Source organism: Chanodichthys erythropterus, chromosome 12, assembly GCF_024489055.1.
Source record: "Chanodichthys erythropterus isolate Z2021 chromosome 12, ASM2448905v1, whole genome shotgun sequence".
Taxonomy (NCBI): Eukaryota; Metazoa; Chordata; class Actinopteri; order Cypriniformes; family Xenocyprididae; genus Chanodichthys; species Chanodichthys erythropterus.
The window spans coordinates 8,320,835-8,337,522 of record NC_090232.1 but is presented as its reverse complement, the minus strand read 5'-3'; the positions used below and the strand labels follow the sequence as shown (position 1 = coordinate 8,337,522).

The window sequence follows — 16,688 nt, the reverse complement described above, 5'->3', positions numbered from 1 at the left end:
TGTCCACAAAAGCGTTAAATCCATGAAATATTAATATATTATCCATTGTTTGCATCACATTTCTTCTGAATGATCTGCTCTCCATCATCGTTCTTCAAGAAATTATGCAACCTGAGCAGCGTTTATGTTGTAAAACTGTATATATCTCACAAAAAAATGAGCCTGCGTCCAAAATGCAGAAGTTTTAGTTATAATATCCAAGCAGTGCTGTCAGAGTTTGTGGTGTCTTGAGAGGGATGTTCTCCAGCCATAGTCATAGTAAATCTCACGAACAAAACGTTTAGCCAATGCTACGATCCTTTCCTTCCGCATGCGAGCACATCTACACAGACGCACATCTCTCTCGACCATTAATTGTATAAAATAATCCCGAAAAAAGCACAAACACGGCAGAGATGCCAAATTCAGCGGCTTGAATTAGCTGAGGTGACGGCTCACAGACAGCAGCGCGATCCACCTGTCACTCATGTGACCACGCCCTTAATTATGCAGAACTTTAAGGCTTAATATAATTTAAACGGATGATAAAAAAAAATCATCCCCCTCAGAGTTGTCATGAAGGGCAAAATGATCAGTATAGACCAAAACCACAATTTGTACCAACTTGTAAACATGTTTATTTCTGCTGTAAAGTTAGGCACTTTTTCTATCTATCTATCTATCTATCTATCTATCTATCTATCTATCTATCTATCTATCTATCTATCTATCTATCTATCTATCTATCTATCTATCTATCTATCTGTCTATCTGTCTATCTGTCTATCTGTCTGTCGTTCTGTCTGTCTGTCGTTCTGTCTGTCTGTCGTTCTGTCTGTCTGTCGTTCTGTCTGTCTGTCGTTCTGTCTGTCTGTCGTTCTGTCTGTCTGTCGTTCTGTCTGTCAGTCTGTCTGTCTCTGTCTGTCTGTCGTTCTGTCTGTCTGTCGTTCTGTCTGTCTGTCGTTCTGTCTCTGTCTGTCTGTCAGTCTGTCTGTCTCTGTCTGTCTGTCGTCCTGTCTGTCTGTCTGTCTGTCTGTCTGTCTGTCTTTCCTTCTATCTGTCTGTCTGTCTGTCTGTCTGTCTGTCTGTCGTTCTGTCTGTAATTCTGTCTGTCTATCTTTCTATCTGTAATTCTGTCTGTCTATCTTTCTATCTGTCAGTCTGTCTGTCTGTCTGTCTGTCGTCCTGTCTGTCTGTCTTTCCTTCTATCTGTCATTCTATCTGTCTGTCTCAGTCTGCCGTTCTGTCTGTCTGTCATTCTATTTGTCTGTCTTTCCTTCTGTCTGTCGTTCTGTCTGTAATTCTGTCTGTCTATCTTTCTATCAGTCTGTCTTTCTGTCTTGTTCTGTCTGTCTATCTGTCATTATATCTGTCTGTCTGCTGCTCCATATGTCTTTCTGTCTGTCGTCGTCATCTCTTTGGCTCTCTATCTCTATCTCTGTGTCTATCTCTATGTGATCTCTTTCTCTCCATATCGGTCTATCTGTCTGTCCTTTCTTTGTGTTCATTGTGAGCTGGTCGAGGTGTTGTTGCATCCGTTGCTGACGGGATCACGTCTGGAATACGCATCTGTTTCAGTTCTTCTCTGCCAGTTGAATGGCTGCCAGGAATATTGCGCCGCTGCATGTTTTCTATTGGCTAAAATCTCTGGCATTACTCAACAGGTTAGGCAGTGTTGAATGGTTCAGGAAGGGGAGGTGTTTTTCCTTAAGTGCTACTAACTACACCTCTGTATATTACTGAATGTGGCACTGTGCTTAATTGATAACTGTTTTTTTCCATATGTGCTTTGATGCAACATTTGATATTACACTTATTTGCTTCTAGCTTGTGATGATGTTCCTCATTTGTTAATCATTTAACCGAGGCTTTTATCCAAAGAGACTAAATGTACATATAATACTAGAATGGCCTCTGATTAGGTAACCCCAAGCTTCAATTTCCAGAATAACATCTGCCTGTTATTCCTTCTAGGTGGACATTGTCGCTTATCTATCTATCTGTCTATCTATCTATCCGTTCTATCGTTCTATCATTCTATCGATCGTTCTATCTGTCTGTCTGTCTGATTTTGTTAAATATTTATACCCTAGTAGTTGCTGATAAACAAACGAAAAGTGTAAAGTAATAGTTAAATGAAGAAAATGTAATTTTGAGCCACCTAGAAATGGTCATATCCATGTGGTAAGCTTCTATTGGCCATGTTTCTTACCCAAATTAAATCTTGGCCTTCTTTTTCAGATCCCGGACAGAAGAAAGTGCCTTCTCTGACGACGTTCCTACTTGAATCTGCTCGCCGCCCCCATCCTACACTGGCTTGGCTCCCAAAAGATCTCAATTCCTCAGACTTGCCAAAGCACAAGGAACCAACACACTCTTTCCATTCGCGGACCGTTATTAGATAACGTTCCAAGGAGAGCCATTGCCTTCAGGTAGTGTTATCCACAACCGTTGGGCTCAAGACCATTTGGAGACCTGGAGCATGTTCTCATTGTCGCTCCAGTGTTGTGCACCTGGGACTAAATGACTGATGAACGACTTGGCAGAGATTGACAGCTTCACTGACAGCGGCCATCTCCCATGCGACAGCCAACGGGGGTCTGAATGTGACATCTCTATTTAAAGGGCCTCACCAACAAACTGAGACGAACCTCAAAACTACAACAACACACAAATACGTTCACAGACTTTTCAAATCCAAATCAACAATCTACTGACGCCATAGAGCCTGCAGGTTCTCGACACAACTTTTGCTATGGCTTTAAACATCGCGTCGATACGAGACACAAAATGGCTGACTCTCGAAGTATGCCGGCAGTTTCAGAGAGGGACTTGCTCGCGCAGTGACGAGGAATGCAAATTCGCGCACCCACCCAAGAGTTGCCAGGTGGAGAATGGACGGGTGATCGCCTGCTTCGACTCGCTGAAGGTAAGATGCATCTTGCTGCAATGCCGGAGGACATTTAACTAGCTCTGTCTCATTCTGAATGTCATTTTTTTTTTGTGGAAAGAATCATTTTTGAGTATTGTTTTGTTCCATGAGTAAATGCAAAGAGCATTTAGCATGGCTAACAGATGTTTTTAGGCATAACATTTGGCGAAATGCCTTGAACTATGATAAAATCACTATCTCGTGTCTTTTTTCTTGTTTTTTTTTTTTTTTAACTGTGCCAACAGCAATATGATGAAGATACCAATGGTTTAAAATAATTTCATTTATTAACAACATTAATAATGATACACCACAACAAAACAAACAACTTGACGCATTATAGAATTGCAGTCACAGATGTGCATTTATGTGCATTTTACATTGATGGTTTATCCAATCAGAGTTGAGTACAAGACAAGCCAGAAAGTTGAGTACAAGACAAGCCAGAAAGTTTAAATTACGGTAATTGTGATTCTTCTGCTAAATAATATATTTGGTTAATTTATCATATACCATATTTGTATTTATCTATGAATGTTAGATAAGTAACTACATTCATTAATAATAATAATAGTAATAATAATACACAATCCAACAAAGCAACTTGCATTACTGTAGAACTGAGGTTATAGGCGTGCATTTATAAGCATTTTCACTTCTGACTAAAACATGGAGACAATAGACAATACAGTAATTGTGATTCTTCCTCAAGTGTCTATATATGTTATAATTAACATATATGTGACTATATATGTTACAAGTTTAGCTAATTATCACATTCACTGTGCGGTCACTGGTGTGTATATTGATGGATTTTAAACCTGGAACATAATTTCACTTTGATTTGTGTGCATAAACACCATTTTTGACTGTTGATCAGTTTCTAGGCAATTATTATGATGTAAATGAAGCGCAGGAACTCGCTGCACCCGGTAATTGATCGAGCGAACGTCAACAAATTTTTTGAGGATACTTTTTGTGTTGCTGGCAAATAGCTGGTCTTAGTGCAGCACTCTCAAATTAGAGTGCATGTGTCAGCTCTGCCACACTGCATACTGCACACTTCAAATAAAGCTGACCTATAGAGACCGAAAGGGCAGCACTGCTCTCTCATCCAGCCAGTTTTATATCTTTCCATCTAACGTTACCATGCCACGTCTGTCATTTAAACGGCCTGGTGGTGGGTTTCGGCGAATGCCGGTGCTGTTTTTAGAACCATGACCATGTGCAAAACAAATGCAGTGAGCAATAATTAAAGTATCAGTGAGTATAATTAAAGTAAAGATTTTAGCCCATGCTTTGTTGTTAAAGGTGAAGTATATAAAATTTTGTTAGGTTAAAATACATTCTCTTAACCCAGTGTATTGTTTATTGGACTACTTTTAAATTGCCATTCATGGGTTTATCTGTCCCAAAAGTGTGAACCCTCCCAGGCACCATCTAAACATTGAGAGTGGTCCGCTCAGATCTGTCAGTCACTTTCCAGCTCAGCCTATAGCAAGAGTTTGGGGCGTGGCTACCGTAGCAGGCAGAGCCAGAGGGTGTTTAGCCACTGTAGAACCATGACTAATGCATTACATGAGAAAAGACATTCAGCTTCGGGTACGGGAGATCAAACCAAAATTCTCTGCATTTAGACCTTTCAAGATTAAACAGGTCATGAACACAAAGCAAACGGGGCATTGCGATGCAGTGTGCCACAATGGACGCTTCAATACCATGCAGCAGGGGTGTCCAACCCTGCTCCTGGAGAGCTACCATACTGCAGATTTGAGCTCCAACCCCAATCAAACACACCTGAACCAGCTAATCAAGGTGTTCAGGGTTGCTTGATAATTACAGACAGGTGTGTTGGAGCAGGGTTGGAGCATAAATCTGCAGGATGGTAGCTCTCCAGGAGCAGGGTTGGACACCCCTGCCATACAGCATAATCATGCACCCATTCAGAAAGACAAATGTACAGTTTGTAATGTTTCAGCCTTAAAAACCCTTGGTGCATCATGTCAAGATACGTTGGATGGGTTTTTTATAAACGCTCTGAAAATGTTCACTCTAGACAGTGTTTACCTACTCACTTGCATACTCATGACTCAAATCAACACAGTATTCCTTATATGTTGGACCTTTTATTGAAGTTACCTATGTTTACCTGTTGAGTCATGCCTTCACAAGCACCTGTAAGAGCTGTGATTGTAACATGGAGGGAAGGGAAGTGTTTTTGTAATTGTGCTTCATGCCAGTAGTGTCGCAGAAACTTCATACCTTACAATAAATTAAACTAGATGATGCACTTGCACATAAATGTGTTTTTTTTTGTCATTTTTTATCATGAACGAACAGATTCTATTTTTGCTTGTTTCTTTTATTATTTTATGCAATCTAAAACTGTCTAACTTGCCACGCTCCGTATCTCTTTGTTAAAATCCTTCCTTCCTGCTCTTCTCGAAAGTTGCTGTAATTTTTTGAGGGAAAGCATGAAGTTACCGTAATAAGCCATATATTGCTGAAAATCACAATCTTTCTACTGTCAGGAGCAATTAGAATTATTTTGCTGTGCATACGGCTGAAAAGTTAAGGTAACGTGAATACAGATTAGTTGGATGTGTCGACGACAACACACAGTTTAATAGGGTTGTAGTAATTTTATTGTGTTTTTTATTGTACTTTTTTTTTTTTTTTTTTTTTCTTTAAAAGTAACACTTTTTTTTAAAAATGGTTTTAGTTTTTAACCCTGCTGTGAACACCCTAGCAACACTTTTAGTACTGGCAAGCCCAACTTTTTTTTAAATGATAAATAATGTAGTGACAATTATTATTAATAATAACTTACAATTTAATTTATTAAACAGTGGTGTCTTTAATCATATTCTTCCAGTAAACCATAATGATCACAAAGTGATCTTTTTGTTTAATCTGGGTCACGTAATGTTTCGCGACACAGATGGCCATGAGGTGAGCAATACAGCAGCCTGCATGTTTTAATGCGGCGGAAACACTGCGCCGATGACATTGACAAATGCGCAGTAAAACTGGAGCAGCTCCAATCTCTCACAGGAATAATAGACTTAAGATGGTACTTACCTTCATGTGCACTGCAGTCCCACCCTTCAAAAACAATCGTCAACAGCTTACGCACACTCTGCCGTTTATCTCGCAAATTAGGCAAGGTCACTATGTAGGTCAGTGTCAGAGGATAGTGTTACGAGCGCTTAGGCATGTGGGTGATATCAATACAGTGAACCTGTGAGCTCGTATTCTTCCTGTAGAGTTTGCTTAAAGCTGGATATTTTGAAAGATGCATGGAATTACACCAGCATTTGTGAGTTTTATCGAAGGCCTAAAGCTCATGTGACACTTTAAAAGGATTTACTGAAGTACTCTAACTTGTATTGTTTTTCTGTATGCATTTAAATATGCCAAAGCTTCTGCAATCATATTAACCCGTGGTCGTGCATTCTCAGGCTTTCAGTTCGCAGGGCAAAATTTTAATTTATTTTGGGATCATATTTTTTCGAGCCGTCTCTTCTCTGTTATTCAGAGGTGAGGTATACTTGAGTCAAAGATCTAGTGAATTACTGTAATTTGCCATCGACTTGCGGTCTATTACGGCAGTTCATGTCTGTCAGAGATGACGGCTACCTAATGCGTTAACAACTGCCTCCAATTATGGTCCATTTGTGAGTGAGTCTTATCTGCACAATCGACTAAACTGTTTTGTACATCATAAGGTTTTCTGGGGGGTTGCAATGTGGTGCTTACAGTGGGCCTTCATGTGATTCATGTCACCGTTTTAAGACTAAACCAAACCTGTCCTGCACCCTAAATTGCTAAACCTCTTCTTGGTCTTCTCTGAGCAAGTAGACCCAGACATATGGATTCTCAAAAATAAAAAGGAAAATATTTATATCATAATAAAACAGAAAATATTTATATGGTAACACTTTAGTTTATGGTCCAAGTCTCACTATTAACTAGTTGTATATTAGCATGAATATTATTAGCATATTTGCTGTTTATTAATACTTATAAAGTACATATTAATATCTTATTCTGCATGACCATATTCTACATCCCTTAATCCACTACCTAAATTTAAAGGTGCACTATGTGTGGAATCTTGGGACATGTGGTCTTCACCTCACAGCCAGTGGAAATTTTAAAAGGTATTGTACGATGGAGAAAATTCAACTGAAGGTGCATCTGATTATTCTATGTTAGCTACTTCACAAAATAGTGTTTTTCTCTGAGGCATGGTAAAGTGTGATACTCGGAAAAAAATCAAGAAAATTAAATTTTAACAATAAGACTAAACATGTTGAGCTATATAATAGTTTTCGGTCAATAAATGTAGCCAAACAGTTGTTCCCTTGTATATTAAAACATGTAATATATTACAGCGTCTTTGTTGTTTCCATGGTTTCTACAAAATAAAATGGAAACAGAGAGAAACGTGGGTATGACGCAATTGACAGGCGACTCCTCACACGTCCCGGAGCCTTGGTTAAAATTGCAATTTTCTCATGATTTACAAATAGTTGGAAACATTTGGGAAATTGTAAGTACTCAAGTGAACAAAATATATAACACTGGCCTAGTGGTTTCTGGATATTTTACTGCAAAAATGTTACATATTGCAGTTTAACAAATACCTTACTAACTATTAATAAGCATTAATTTGGAGTCTATTGAGGCAAAAGTCATAAAAGTATAATTTAAAAGTAAATACTGGTATCTTGTTTGGTTCAGGCATCTGACCTCTAGAACTGAGATTGCGTATTGCTGTATTAATTCAATCTGGAACACAGGGGCCCATTGAGCTTGTGTCTTTGGCCCCTGGGAATCGACGATCATCAGATTCTCTCGCTTGCGACAGGACTCGAGCAGCCGGAGGTGCTGCGGAGACTCGTGAGTTCCTCTGACTGCCTTGACCTTGCGAAGATGCACAAAAGCCCGAGTTGTTTTCCAATCAGCCATGTGCTCTGCATTAACAGATAATGAATCTGGTCAGTGGGCTCATTTGTAACGTTCACTGTTTCATTGTGACGCCGTCCTGCCGACCTCAGCATTTGCACGGCGGCTGTGAGATTTTGCTATTTGTCCTTTTAAAATGCAGGTGTGTGCTGCATTGTGCCGTGCGTCCTGTCCAAGCCAGAACAAAGAGATCCAGCCGAGAGTCCGCTGGTACTGACTACGTTTTCCATTTTTATAGACAATGCAGCACAGCGAATTTCCTGCTTGACCGCAGCATGACATCATATTCAAGGCCATGACATTTGAAGAAGGCCAGCGAATCAGTGTTGGGAAGTAACTCGTTAAAAGTTGTTTAGCTAGTAACTTTGCAACTTTTTTAGTAACAAGTTACATCAGTGTTTTTTCTCCCACATTGCATTACGCTTACAACTGAATGTTGGAAAATAAGTGGGAATTTCAAATTAATAGAGGAAATGCGAAGTAGTGAGTGACTGGTTTTGGCAATGACCTTTGAAATTAAATAATGTTACTATTGAAATAACGCTTACTACTTTTGGTAACACTTTATTTTAAGTTGACGTAGTTACACGTTACTACATGTACTTACTATAATAATAATGGTAAATTATGCGTAATTACAAGCAACTAAACCAAACCCTAACCGTAACTGTATAGTAAATATGTGTAGTTAATTAATATTACTCAGTATTTAAGTACAATGTAACTGTATCACCTTAAAATAAAGTGTAACCCTAATTTTTCAGTAACAGGTTTTATTTCCCCCCACATTGTATTACTGTAATAACTGAATGTTGTGAACAAAGTGGAAAATTAACGTGGAAAGTTGCTATCCTTTGTAACTTTGCACCTTATTAGTAATGTGACTTGTTCAAAATTGTTGACCTTTTCCAGTAACAAGTTATATCAGTATTTTTCCCCCCACATTTGTATTACGCTGACAACTGTATGTTGGGAAAAAAGTGGGAAATTAACACCAAAAATGCAAAAAAGGGCGTGACTAGTTTTGGATTGACTTTTTTTTTTTTTTTTGATTAGTTTTTTAGAGGAAAAGTCATTTTTAACACCCATTAATATTCCCAAAAATCCATGTGCAAGATTGTACTTTTTCCCAAATACTGAATGTTTAGAGGAAAGTGGGAAATTAATGCTGGAAATGCTGATTATTTTTTTACAGTGTGTCAGGTAATGTTTCATTTGTGACGGGCAGCCAATTTCGTACAGATATTTGACATGAAATTATGTTGTTGAAGTAACATATTGGATTATTTTTATGCACGACGGATAAAAGAAATATCTTGATGTGTGGATGCTTAACTTTGAGTTGCTCATAGCAAAATTCAAAGTCTGATTAGTTTCCCAATACTGTACCCAACTAGCATGCATTTGTCCTTTCTAACCTAGTTACTCAGAAGCCGGTTGAACTGCAGCTGGTTGACACTATTGACAGAGAGGCAGGAAGCGGCGCTGAAGTGTGGGGGATGGAAAAGAGAGACGTTCCCGTCTTCCTAGATAATATACAAATGCCAGAGTCATGTGATGGTGTGCCTGACACTGAATAGTCTGTTGTTGTGTTGTTTCTCGCTCTCGCTGTCTTGCCTCTTGAGTGATGTCTGTGCTTGACAAGTCATTTGCACCGGTTGCAGCCTTCAGTCCAGGCACAATGTCCTAATAACAGCTCACATATCAGCTAAACACACAGTGGTCAACGTGTCTCCAAACCCAGTGAACAAGTGTCAACAGTTTTGTCTGTTTTTGTGCCTGACTGATAAACTGCATTGATGCTTTTGTTCAAAAATTTTTATATATATAATATATATAGTGTATTAATCTCTTGTTGCTTTATATTTTGCAGCAGTCTCAGAGAAATCTTCATTGACTAAATAGAGATAAACATGGCAACACGTCCTCTCCGTGTGTAACAAAGCTACATAGTGATAAATCTCATGCATACTAATTTCTGAGTTTTTACAAATGTATTTATTTACTTATTTGTTAATTTATATTATAGAGAATTTTTACATTCAGGATTTTTATTTGTTTATTTGTTATTATTTAATTAATTTATGTAATTTAACTACTATTAAGTACTACAATATGTATTTATCTATACATCTTTTATTGGCAATATGCCTATGGTTCTGTTATATATTTTTTGTTTATTTAGTGTATTATATTAATTTATAATATCAAATAAAAATACATAATGTGTATTATATAAATAATTATCCATTTATATTTCCATATTAAATGTTATTTACATTAATTTTAAAATCCTGTTGTTCTTAATAGATATGGATGAAATAACACCTTAAAATAAATTAGAATAGTAGTAAATTAAACATTTAAAAATCTTTTATTAATAAAAATCTTCCTAATTCAGTGTAGTTAGCTGCTGTTCTTTAATTTTTATTTATTTATTTATTTATTTATTTATTTATTATTTTTGCTTTATTTTATTTTTGTATAAAAAGTTTTATACATTTTATAAATTTTAATTTTCAAGTTTAATGCTATTTTTTATCTAATTAAGTTCGGCTTTTTGAAAAAATGATTCTTTAAATAAATATAAAGTATAACTTTTTTGTTTATTTATTACTCATAGTATAAAATGTAATAATATATAATAATAATTTGAGTTATTTAAATGTATTCATATTTTTATATTTAATGCTATTTGAAATTGTTTTCAAATAAATAATAGTACCTTATATTTTATTAATATAAATATCTTCTTAAATAGATGATTTTTCTTTGTGTTGATAACTAATTATTCAAATGGTTAGATTCACTGTATTTCAACTACTTTACACAGAGTCCATTTTGAGATTGATCACTCTCAACTCAAATGAGACAGACTTGTAATTGCTTTTTTTTTTTTTTTTTTGTCAGTGCAATGTACCAAAGCAAACCACACCCTCACCAGAGCAAACATGTGGGGGAATGTGTTCGCTCGGCAGGGTGTCAATCCCCCAGGTCATTCACAAAACAATGAAATGCTGACTTGAGCTTAACGTCGGGCCGCTGCTAGGGAGTGACTTTGATGAGTTCTGCAGCCCTCTCATTCCTGACTGGGGCCTCCGACACGTCGGCCTGCATTTGGTCCATATGACTTCACTTTTACCCTGCCGTGGGGGTGGAGGCAGCTTCAACATCAATGCAGTATCTGCTCGGACTCGTGACTTCTAAACGGGAAGTAGTCTGAGCTTCTTCGGAGCTACCGCTGGAGCCGTTTGTTGATGCCGCCGCGTCAGCTGCAGCTGGTTAGCGCTGCTTGTTGCTCTTACTGTCAGCTGCTGCTGGTTAATGCTGCAGTGCACCTGCATGTGTGTTGACGCTCTTTCACTTGCTTCTCGATTGTATTTCTTTCACATACCTATCCATGTGGAGCTGGGGATCTGTTATGGAATATTGAGATATTAGAAACAGACCTTGGAGAGGCTCTTGGCTACTGTGTCAACATTCTTTCAAGTGGTTACTAATAACACGCTACCTTGTTTGCTTGCTGCATATGCTTGTTTTTCTAAAATGTTTTTTTTTATTTGTCAAACATACTTTAAATTTTATATTTCATACAGCAAATGAGAATTTTAAACTAAAAAATAAGATAAATTAACATTAACACTAACTAAGATGAATTAGCTATAAGTAATTTCCATTGTTCGTTCATAGTAAGAATGTAAATTGTTACCAATAATTTATAATGGAAAAAAGTTCATATATATCAACAGCATTCATGACAATGTTTTACCACAGAAAATGTTAGGTTTTGAAAAAGAAATGAACTCAAATAAACACTGTTGTAAAGTATAGATCCAAGGCTTTAACATAATAGACTTAACAGCACATATTTATGATTTAGATATCAGCCGACCTTGTGTAGTTCCATTTCAAGTGCTTTGCTGAATGTGAGTTTTGTGGGGGTTTTTTTATTATTTAGGATTGAGTCTAAATTATTTCTGTGATAATGAACATTTTGCAACAAATGCTTTTGCTAGCGATTACCTTGTATTGAACCCGGAACATTCCAAGTCTGTAAAAGAGTCAACATCAAGGTTTTCCTGGAAAAAAAAAAAACATCCCTTTCATCCATCGAACAATCCAAAGAGTTTTTTTTTTTTTTTTTTTTTTCCCCAAGATCAGACAATTGCATAGTTAAATTCCTACAAACAAGATGATTAGTAGACTTTTTGGACAAATGTACAGTTTGGGGCTTAAAGTTATATGTTTGCCAGTAATACAAAACAATATATTTCTTTAAGAAGTTAAATTGGATAAAAAGAAAATTTTTAATGAGAGAGATTGTAAAAACTAAGAGCAAAGATTCAATTGACTTGATTCGCTTCTGTTTTGCATTTACATTACAAAACTGAATTCAAATTGACCAAGAACTTGTGAGCAAAACATTCCTGAATTCCTATCATTTCAATCTGACGGCAGATTAAAACAGTCAGCTGTTATATTACTTCTGTTACCTCAAAACATTATTTACAAGTTAAACTAGCTATTTACTAATTAAATTGTTTATTTACCAATTAAAGCATCATGAATGTGAAGTATGTGGTCAAAACCTTTTGGTTTGCCAATGCCAATAATGCAAAACAAAATATTTGTTTGAGAACATAAGTTGGATAAAAAAAAAAAAAAAAAATAGACGTGCAAAGCATTACTGCTTCAAAACATGAAGCAAAATTGACTTTTGAATTTATTGACATAAAAAAAATAAATAAATAAAATACAAAAATACAAAAGGACCAAGAACTTGAGCAAAATATTTTTGAAGGCTCTCTATATGATTTTGATCCAACGGCAGATTATAACCGTCAGCTTTTTTGACCTCTAAACATTTTTACCAGTTAAAGCAACATAAATGTGCAAGACAAGAGCTTTCTTTGAGAAGTTAAATTGAATAAAAAATGTAATTGGAGACACAGTAACAACTAATAGATGTGCAAAGCGCAGCAACTTCAAAATGTAAAGCGGAATTGACTTTAGAATTATTTCTATTTGTAACTAACTGACATTAAAAACTCAATTCAAGATTATCAAGAACTTATGAGCAAAATATTCCTGAAGGCAATCATTTTTTTTGTAATATTGTGCAACCCCAAAACATTACAGTCATTTCCTAACAGGTTCAAACCACACAAATTCTCAGAAAGTTCCTGAGCAAAACATATCACATTCAATCAAATCTGCAATCACCATTGATTTCCCACTGTATCCCCTGCCTTATTTAGGAACTGTAATGAGGTGTTGAGCAGCAAAACAGGCCACACTGTAGATCCCAATGTTCCAGTGGTGGATCTGATCCTATTGCGTGGTTCCCTTGGTGAAGTCTTCCACCACCAGAGACCAGAAGAGATAGACTGGGAGGCCACAGCTGGTGTAGGGAGGCCAATATGCTTTAATGAGCCGAGAGGCTTTGAAATCAGAAGCCTCGTCTAATTAGGCTGTAACCTTTAAGTTACTGTTGGACTCCCAATTGGAGGGCCGCTTTGTGAATATCGTTTAGCTTACGTGAGTGGCAGTTTTCCAGCTTAGTGCCATGGGACGATGCAGCCGCAATTTCAGGAAGATCCATCGATGCTGTATTGAGGTTTAGACTCTGAGGTCAGCATATTTAGTTCATGATTAGTAATTTGTGCTGCTTGCTATTGTTTACTTAGGTTTGGGGTTTTCAAAATGATTTACATCACATATTTGATGACGAAACTGTTTAACAAAATCCCTCGGACTTGCTTGGTTCAGTAAGCAACCACCTAGAAACTAGAAATAGGCTGATAATTAGTTTTACAACCTTTTTTTTTTACTTCCCAACTTGATTTTAATAAGTTGTTTTCATTGATTTAATCACCTGGTAGATGATAAAACTTGTTAAAAAATCTCACAGGCTTGCTTGGTTTAGTAAGAACCCACCTTAGTAACTAGAAGTGGACTGATTAATACATACTGATAAAGGTCTTCAATTGGTGTGTCCAAAGAAAGCACCTAACAATGGTACAGATAAAGTAACATATTTAATGTTTTTATTAGGGCTGGGACAATATATCGATGCATCGCAATTTGTGGATCGATTCGGATATTTTCCGAATGCATTGAGATTATCTCTCGAATCGATTCTGAGCGTAGTTCTTAACAGCAGATGGTGCTCCAGGCTAGTTTTTAACAGCACGCTCAAATGCTCATGAAGAAGAGCGCTCGTGCATTCGGCTGAGTCTGTGAATGTACTTGCACCTCAGGATTCTTTTATGACGTGAAATTAATGTAAACAGCCTACTGCAAACACCCTTGCAATTCACTTTAACCTTTTTGAACTTTATGAACTGATTATTTTATAGAAGGTTCAAGTTGTGAGAGTAAGGAATTGGAAACAAGCAGAGTACAGCTGTTTCTAAAGCATGCAGTGCCATCTGCTGTTAAAAGGAGAATCACGCTAAATTTGGAAAATATCAGAATAGTTTCAGAATCATTTCTCGATTTGCGATGCATCGATTTATTGTCCAAACCCTAGTTTTTATACATTAAATACTCAAATGTATACTAAATACTAAATATTTTAATAATAGCTATTCATTCTCAAGTTAGAAATACATAACTTAGGGTGCGTTCACACTTGTAGTTTGGTTCGTTTGGTCCATTTGGTCCGGACCAAAGAAGAAAAAAAAAAATTTAGTCCTGGTCCGGTTAGCGTTCACATTGGCAATTTTATCACCGAACCAAAAGATACCGAACCTTCAGGCATAGGGATACATTCACAACGTGATTGGTCGGATTTTATGACGTATCGCCTATTTTCAGACGGAACTTACCGAACATCCAAAACAATGCTGTTTTCTGAGGTAAATGCGCTCGTTGTGTGTGCGTAGCGGTGCGTAGCCTGCATGTGATGGTATTTTGGCCAGCTGGGAACTCGTGAAGAGCTTATAAAATGTGTAAAGTAGTCAAAACACCGGCGGGAATCCCTCCGTCACACACACAAATGATCTGCTGCGTGGAGACGCGCATCTGATGCCTGTGATGGGCAAACTCGCGACTATGACAAGAAAAACGGACATGCGTGAGGATTCTGTCCTTTTTAGGGTCTCGTCTTCCTGTTTTTGGTTCGGTTACATGTCTTTGGTCCGGGTTGCGTTCATATATCATTCGAACCGCACCAGAGTTCGTTTGGAAGCGGACCGAGACCCATCTTTTCAGCGGTCTCGGTCCGCTTGTTTGGTGCGCACCAGGGTTCGGATGGCAGCGTTCACATATGTTCAAATGAACCGCACTATCCGAGCAATCGCACCAGGGTTCGTTTTAATCGAACCAAACATGACAAGTGTGAACGCACCCTCAAATGAACAAGCTTAAAACGGTGATTTTTTTTTTTTCAACTTTGCATAAATTTGCATTTAAACATAATAACTTAAAAATAATAATAATGAAGGCATGTCTTTAACTCTTTCCCCGCCAGCGTTTTTAATTTATTTCATGAATTTTTTTATTTTTTTAAGCTGACAGCTACCGCCATTGTTTTTGATAATTTTCACAAAAATGTCATGGCCCCCAGAATATATTTTATTATATGAATATCTTAACATGCAATATATCAAAAGAAAGAACAGAGCCTCTGCTTTTAAACAATAATAATAAAAAACTGTTTTAATCTAGCTTCATTCATTTTTTTAACAACATTTGAATGTAGATAAGTTTCATTAAAAAAAAGCAATGTTTTGAATAAAAGGAATGTTTATTCAACGTGCATAAGCAATGCTTTTATTGCTTATGCAATTTTTTGTCTGTGTTATGATCCAGATATTCTATATTTTTTCAGAAGATGCGTAATAGCGCCCTCTGCCAAATAACAGTAAAAAGACGGAAAATTCCATCAATGGCGGGGAAGAGTTGTCTCAAATGACTGAAAATTCCGTCAATGACAGGGAAAGAGTTAATATTTATATTTTATATTTTTTGTTGTAAATAATGATCATTTAGTTGTTATAAAGTTTTAAAAATAATACAAAAACCATAAAATACAAAATAATCTGTATCAATATTGGTCTTAAAAAAAGCAATGATGATTTCTACTAACACCTTAGCAAATGCATAGCATTGCTGCATGTTTTGCATATGCAAACATCACTGTATGTAAAAATGCGGTAATTAGTTTTAATGCAGCACTTCTAAACAAGCATCAGTGGTGTGTACAGCTTTAGCACAAAAAATAATGCGCTCAGAGTTCATGCTTTGATTGCAGGATTGATGGTTCAATATATTTCACGCTTGTATGGCGGTTGTTTTATGATGTCATAACTGAAGGCTTCATGATTGGCTAGTTTGTCAGCCACAGATATCTGTCGGATGCAATGTTTCATGCTTGACGTGGCTGAGAAATGCCTCCATCTCTATGAAAGCAAAGCCTAGCTGGGAAAACAACCCTGTCACCTGAACGCCCATGTGAGAGATGCCTTGAAGTCTTTCTGAGGTCCGTTGTTGGAGCGTACTCAGCCATCAATGCTGGTGTACGAGCCGAATGTGGACATTTATCGATTGTTTATTTCACACAGCATTAATGGCTGTCAGCTTGGGCAGCCTAGATCCATGTTCTGTATCTTGAAATTTCTCATTCAAATCATTTTCATCTGACAGAAAAACAAATGTGCTATAATTAGTGTTCTGGGAAGACTTCAAAATCAAAGCAAATGTGCAATACTGTTGGATTTGCTTGGAATACAAGATCTTGATTGAAATGAGCCTTTGCTTAAAAACAAGCATAAACATGGCATGTTGTTTAATGGTCACTAAT

General features: G+C 36.9%; 1 protein-coding gene across 20 annotated transcripts in view; it reads left to right on the top strand.

The window, feature by feature from the left end:
- The window catches only part of mbnl2 (muscleblind-like splicing regulator 2), a 79,048-nt gene that overhangs the window by 18,467 nt on the left and 43,893 nt on the right, over positions 1–16,688 (top strand). For 19 of the 20 annotated variants that reach the window (XM_067402915.1, XM_067402918.1, XM_067402922.1 and 16 more), the window contains exon 2: positions 2,221–2,908. In XM_067402915.1, the coding sequence (XP_067259016.1) occupies positions 2,735–2,908 (174 nt within the window). In that variant the 5' untranslated portion in view covers positions 2,221–2,734. Of the gene's footprint in view, positions 1–1,384; positions 1,644–2,220; positions 2,909–16,688 lie in introns of those variants that run through there. The other variant, XM_067402905.1, reaches the window with a different exon arrangement.